Source organism: Nylanderia fulva, unplaced genomic scaffold (assembly GCF_048542155.1).
Source record: "Nylanderia fulva isolate GAGA-0341 unplaced genomic scaffold, ASM4854215v1 Scaffold1397, whole genome shotgun sequence".
NCBI classification, from domain to species: Eukaryota; Metazoa; Arthropoda; class Insecta; order Hymenoptera; family Formicidae; genus Nylanderia; species Nylanderia fulva.
The window spans coordinates 8,088-14,417 of NW_028189619.1; the positions used below are offsets into that span (position 1 = coordinate 8,088).

A 6,330-nucleotide genomic window follows, 5' to 3' on the forward strand; every position below is an offset into this window, starting at 1 on the left:
TAATTGGACATTACTTTTTGTAGAGATATTAATTTTAGAACATAAATTTTTGTCAATTGATAGATTTTTTTACTTAAAAATACTTTTTTGTTTAACACTTTTTCACATGACGCATGGACTTGGCATCTTGTTTATCTTTTTTTTTATAAGATAAGTTTTTTTATGGTACAATTCTACATTTGCAAATTTAAATTTTTATTGATTCATTATACGACTCTATATATGTCTGCAACTTTAATTTTCCACTGGTACAAGTTTCTACTTTCACTTGGCGCAATTTTTTTTTTATTTCATTACTTTTGTTACGATTGTACATGGGTTTATAATCGATAATTTTTCATACAATTCTATTGTACATGGGTTTGCAATGGATAATTTTTGTTAATGGCGTGCCCTTAACTGGTCGCCTTTTTTTACCTTTTTTTAAAGGTGAGTTTTTAGAGATTATATCATTCATTTTTGTATATGATAAGCATCTTTAAATAAATAAGCAAATTCAATTTTTCTGGCATTTTCTTATTTTAGGTACATATATATCCAATAATTAATATACAAAATTAAATATTATTCATCACACAATTTGTATCAAAATAATATATTTTTAAAAATTTATTTTAAATTTATTTAATCATTTTTATCATTGTGATTGTAGTGGCAAGGATTTTATTGCTCAGTGTCATTGCAAGCATCTGGCCTGTATATATCATAATATATTGTGTAATACATTGGCTAAGTATGACAATATGGATTTTGATAGATTCCCATGGAATATTGGAATTTTGTCGGACTTGCAGTCATCCACCACATATGCAGCCTACAATTAAAGAACGCATTTATTCCATATTATTTGCTTCCGTTATTGGCATAGTGCACATTTTTATATATCTCAATGCTGTAGATAGCAAAACATTTTGAAAACATCTATCTTTCAATGTTATCTGCTTTTTTGAAAATATTGCAGCAAATTTATTATGGCAATATGCTTGTCCTCCTGCAGTTAAAGAGGCTTAGTACTTTAATATAATCTTTATTATTTGTATCATTTCCTTTTTCTTGGGAATTACAGCAATGCTTTTGTACTATATTGTCTTGCATCCCTCAAAAAGACAACATACTTTAAACGCACCAGTTCAAGCAATGTAACTTTGATATTTATTTACTTTAAAAAATGAGAGATAAACTATACAATATGCAATTAACCTTATCTTATGACTTTTATAAATCTTATGATAAAATCTAACTCTCTCTTAATCTTTATTATGAAAAGAATCTCGGTATTATATGAAATAATTTCATTGTAATTAATAGTTTAACTTTCAAAAAGTTTGCAAAATAAAATAACTCATACATTGTATTTCTACCATATATATAAAAAAAAAGATAGGTAAATATAAATAAATAAATATATATTTATGATATACAATAAATAAATATATATTTATATTTATATTTATATATATATATATATATATATATATATATAAAATGTTGGATTTTTATTATATATATATAATTTTAAAAAATCTTTTTTATATGCTATTGAATTTTAATACATACAATTTTGATTATATGTATTTTAATTGATTATATTTATAAGTATTTTTATATTATCTTAAAAAGACTGCATAGAATTATTTGTGCGACACTCTTATATGTATGTATAATTAATAGGGACCAACTACACATTTTTTTCCACTGAATAAAAACAATCTCAATATTAAAATTAAATTATAAAAAAGATACTGTGATATTTTATTGATGAGAAATGTACATTTATAATTGTATTAAATACAAAAATAAACATGCCATGAATTACTATATATACATATTTTCATAATTATCAAACTTAAAAATATAATATTGTTACCAAAGAAGAAAGCACTATTTAAAAACTCTAAAAGTTCATAATTTGTTAAATTAGTAATTAAATACTGCATTTTGTATAATTTTTAAGTTTTATTCTTTTATTTTTCTTTATTTAATTGAATAGATATTAACATCCAATGTAGCATACAGATTAAATTAACAACCAAAAAAATAAATCTTAACTTTGAAATATATTTTTGTTTCTTTTAAATATCAATCAACTGGATTTTGTACTACTATTAATATGAATTCTTTATCTGGTGCCATCATAATTTTATGTTTTTTGCTACGTATGCGCAAGAAAGTTAAATCATTTGTTGGATTCAAGTCACGTACGACAGAACGAGCTTTATCTGACAATTGACTTATCAAACCTGCGTATTGAACTGTTGTCGTATTATCTAATGTTGACTTTATAGGAATACCTAAAACAAATATAATTTTATAAATTTTTGTTTACAACTACAAGTAAATCATGTCAATGATCTCATGTAATACCTTCTGCATTCACCACTATTGTTCCAACTACCCTTTTATGACACTGAATTTGTTTCATAGTTTCTTCAACCTCTTATAAATTATTTCATCGAAATTTATTAATAAAATTTTTATTTTAAATATTCCAATAACGGAAGCAAATCATATGGAATAAATGCGTTCTTTAATTGTAGGCTGCATATGTGGTGGATGACTGCAAGTCCGACAAAATTCCAATATTCCATGGGAATCTATCAAAATCTATATTGTCATACTTAGCCAATGTATTACACAATATATTATGGTATATATAGGCCAGATGCTTGCAATGACACTGAGCAATAAGATCCTTGCCACTACAATCACAATGATAAAAATGATTAAATAAATTTAAAATAAATTTAAAAAAATATATTATTTTGATACAAAGTGTGATGAATAATATTTAATTTTGTATATTAATTATTGGATATATATGTACCTGCAATAAGAAAATGCCAGAAAAATTGTAAAATAGTTCCTATAGCACTGATATTAGATTTATCTTGTTAAGCTAATCGAATGCTGCGATGATAACTAGCCATTGTCCAACCCATGCTCACAAGTGAGCTGATAATGCTACCTGCTTGATGTACAACTGAAAAAAATATAGAAGCTAATTAAGAAAATTATTAAAAATATATGCATACTCATACATAGGCATTTATATAATTGAAATATTATTGAAATAATAGCAAAATATCTGATTTTGTATCACAGACTGTAAACTTGCACATAAATTATTAAGACAATAAATTTGCAAATAATAACATTAAAATTGAATGTAAAAATTGAAATTGAAAATATCTAACCCCGCACGCTGTCAATATAGCGGAGGGCAACTATCGCCGTCTGTTGTAAAACGTGCGAGATGGACATTTCCAATACATGCATCTATTCATGTGTTGTGTACGTGTGATATATGTGTGCGCATGTGTTGTATACGTGTGAATACGTGTAGCACGATACTACTATGTTTGCGTGGTCGATGATGATGATAATAATAATGATGATGACGGGGACGTTTCTGAAAAGAAATTTTTCATATTTCGACTTTGCAATTATATATCTCTGCTTACAAATCACGTAGAGCAGAAATAAAGACACTTTTATTATATAATTCAAACTCAATCTATCGATTAAGTCTAGTATAAACTCGATTGCTTCAGCCGTTATTGAGAATTCGAAATATTATAAAGACTCAAATGTCCGACTCGCGTTAAGATACACGGTGTCTCGGCTACGCCCTTAACTGGTCGCGAGACACTACCGTGTCTCTTGATAAACATAGTTATAAATATATTTTTGTCACTTCCAAAATGTTATTATTGTAAACAAATGATGAAAAATAACAAGGAAATTCGAGACATTAAGTAGATTTAAACTGTGTACATGTGTCATTTTCGATGGAAACGAACATTTATTCGCGATCTTTTTCTTTTGTTTAGTTAGAGTCACTTCTTGCGTGACTGGAAACACATTTTCTCGTGGAACACAATTGGTGATAGTAAAAGGAACATCATATCGACGATGGCAGAAAAAAACGAGAATTGGATAATGAGATTTTTTAGAATGAAAAGTAACGTTGCACAATGTAGATTATGTGCCTATAAGAAATCACTATTTAAATCCGTAAGATGTATCTGCTATCATATAATTGATACACATAACTCTGACTGGATGAAATCTATGAGCCGATCAACTATCCCGTGGCCTCATATGATTTGGCGTTACTTCTACATAAGCGATGATTGCTATGCAAAATGTCTTAAAGACGGTTGTCAACAAACGTATAATTTCGGTTCAATTAAGATGTCAGAAATGCAACTACATTTCGTAGAAACCCATATAAAAGCTGGCAATATAAACATTGATAAATGGATAACACCATATTATAAAATAAAATCCCGTAATCGCAGGAATAGACCATTAGAGAAACAATGCAAAGAACCTAATTGTAATTGGGTAAAACACCCATACATGCAGTATGCATGTTTATTTGGGCACTTGGTTCTTGACCATAAATTTATTCCTCACCAATCAATAAGGACGGGAAGAGAAGCTGCAGAAAAATTCTTTTTATCAAAACGCCATAAAGGTAAATAGCTTTTATAATTGAAATAAACAATTATTTTTTATATATCTTCTCAATTATTGCATGCATTTTTATGAACAATAAGCACATTAAATTCATGTGTTAGCACTTTTGTTATAACTATTATAAATATTTAAATCAGCTATATTGCATGTGTTTGTATTTTAAAAGCATTATAAATGTTAAATTAAATATTATTTTTTCCTTTTACTTTTTCTCATTTACATATAATGTTTACTGGTATTTAACAAACAAGAAATAAAATTATATACAGATGATCATATCTAGATGATATTTTGGCCTCATTCTTATCTTTACATAGACAATAAAATTGAGTATCATCTATGCACCTCATATGAGAAAGAGTGTTATTTTCACTAAATTATTTAGATTTAGAATAATGTGTAAATAATTTGGCTTAGAATTGTAGCTCTTCAAAATACTTAATTAGTAGAACTTAAAAATAAGCAAAAGAAATTATAATTGTGAATATATTTTTAATAATCATAGTTGTATATATATTTGACATTAAAAAGCCTCGAGTTAATCTTAGTTTTAATAAACATAAGTATGAATATGATTTTATATTTCTTTTATAATTTACATTGTTTTATAACTGTGTATACATAAGCGGTATTAAAAAAAATATTAGCTGTAAGTTATCTAGATGAATCGCCACGTAATTTTATCTTTTATTTAAGTAATATTTAAATTAAAACATCTCTTTATCTTATCTAAAATAAACTTATATATTTTCATTTCATCTTTAGCTAATTTTAAAATTTTCTAAGCACAACAATGATTACTGCAAACACTTTTATTTATGTGCAATAAGCACATAAAATTCACATGTTATATAGCCCTTTTATCATATAAATATATAAATATATGAATTATCTATAGCGTATATATATTTGGGTTTTGAAAGCATTATAAGTTAATAAATATAATCTTTGTTTCGTTAATCTTAAACATGTCATCAACATTTGATTGACACAATTAGCAAATATCATCACCAATTTGAAAATATATATTTTTATATATATAAATATTAGGGTTTCTTTTGGAAAATATTTAAACATGTATTCTCGAATTCTCTCGAATGTATGAATTATAAGATAAAGTTTAATAGTAACAATTAGAATCTGTCTAATATTAAACAACGCACATAATTTAAGAGAAAAACTTTCTAATATTAATTATTCTAATTTTTATTGATTTAATTTTTCATCTAAGTTTCAGAAGATTCATGAAAAGTTCAACAACATGGACGCAGTTTCGAAAGAAATGAGACTAACGTATTATCATGGACATGTATTTTTTAATTGTATTTTATAATTAAGAATTGGCATACATTTAAAAATGTCTTTGATCTAGGTATCTAACATGTTTTAAAAATATTTTATAAAACATATTTATATGTTTAATAACATATTTTATATAACAATTAACATAAATTTAATATTCGCTTGTATATTGTTGAAACAATCAATATAGTAAAAGAGGCCAGCATAACGAGCACCAAATATAATGTTAGCTTCAGAAATTTATTTAATATATTCAGCAAGCATTCTTAAATCAAAAAAAATATCAATCGAATCGGATAAACCGTAAATTTACAAAATCTTACATAAAAGAATTAGACGTTTCGACTGCACGCAGTCTTCTTCAGTGTTACATAAGTTATCTAGTCATATCTTAACCGCTATTATATTACATTAATATCATATCGAATTAATAATGTTAGAAATGTGTCATGTGTCGGAATGTGTCATATATAATTTATATAATTTATATATAGTTTTATATAATTTATAAACTATTTTATATCATTTATATTTATTTATTTATAG

General features: G+C 25.6%; 1 protein-coding gene across 1 annotated transcript; it reads right to left on the reverse strand.

The window, feature by feature from the left end:
• Positions 1 to 1,750: 1,750 nt before the first annotated feature.
• LOC146724305 (dynein light chain roadblock-type 2-like) lies at positions 1,751 to 3,274 on the reverse strand. Its single transcript, XM_085480043.1, has 4 exons — positions 3,195 to 3,274; positions 2,825 to 2,980; positions 2,365 to 2,699; positions 1,751 to 2,291 (listed from the first exon to the last, which is right to left on the reverse strand). The coding sequence occupies exons 3-4, from the start codon at positions 2,420 to 2,422 to the stop codon at positions 2,080 to 2,082; spliced, it is 270 nt and encodes an 89-aa protein (XP_085336169.1). The 5' UTR covers positions 2,423 to 2,699; positions 2,825 to 2,980; positions 3,195 to 3,274; the 3' UTR covers positions 1,751 to 2,079.
• Between the last annotated feature and the right edge of the window lie 3,056 nt (positions 3,275 to 6,330).

Excerpts from the sequence above, each read along its gene's own strand:
- LOC146724305 (XM_085480043.1), bottom strand. The coding sequence starts at position 2,422 with ATGAAACAAATTCAGTGTCATAAAAGGGTAGTTGGAACAATAGTGGTG. Across the intron at positions 2,292-2,364 it reads AATAGTGGTGAATGCAGAAG|GTATTCCTATAAAGTCAACA; the intron begins GTATTACATGAG and ends TATTTGTTTTAG.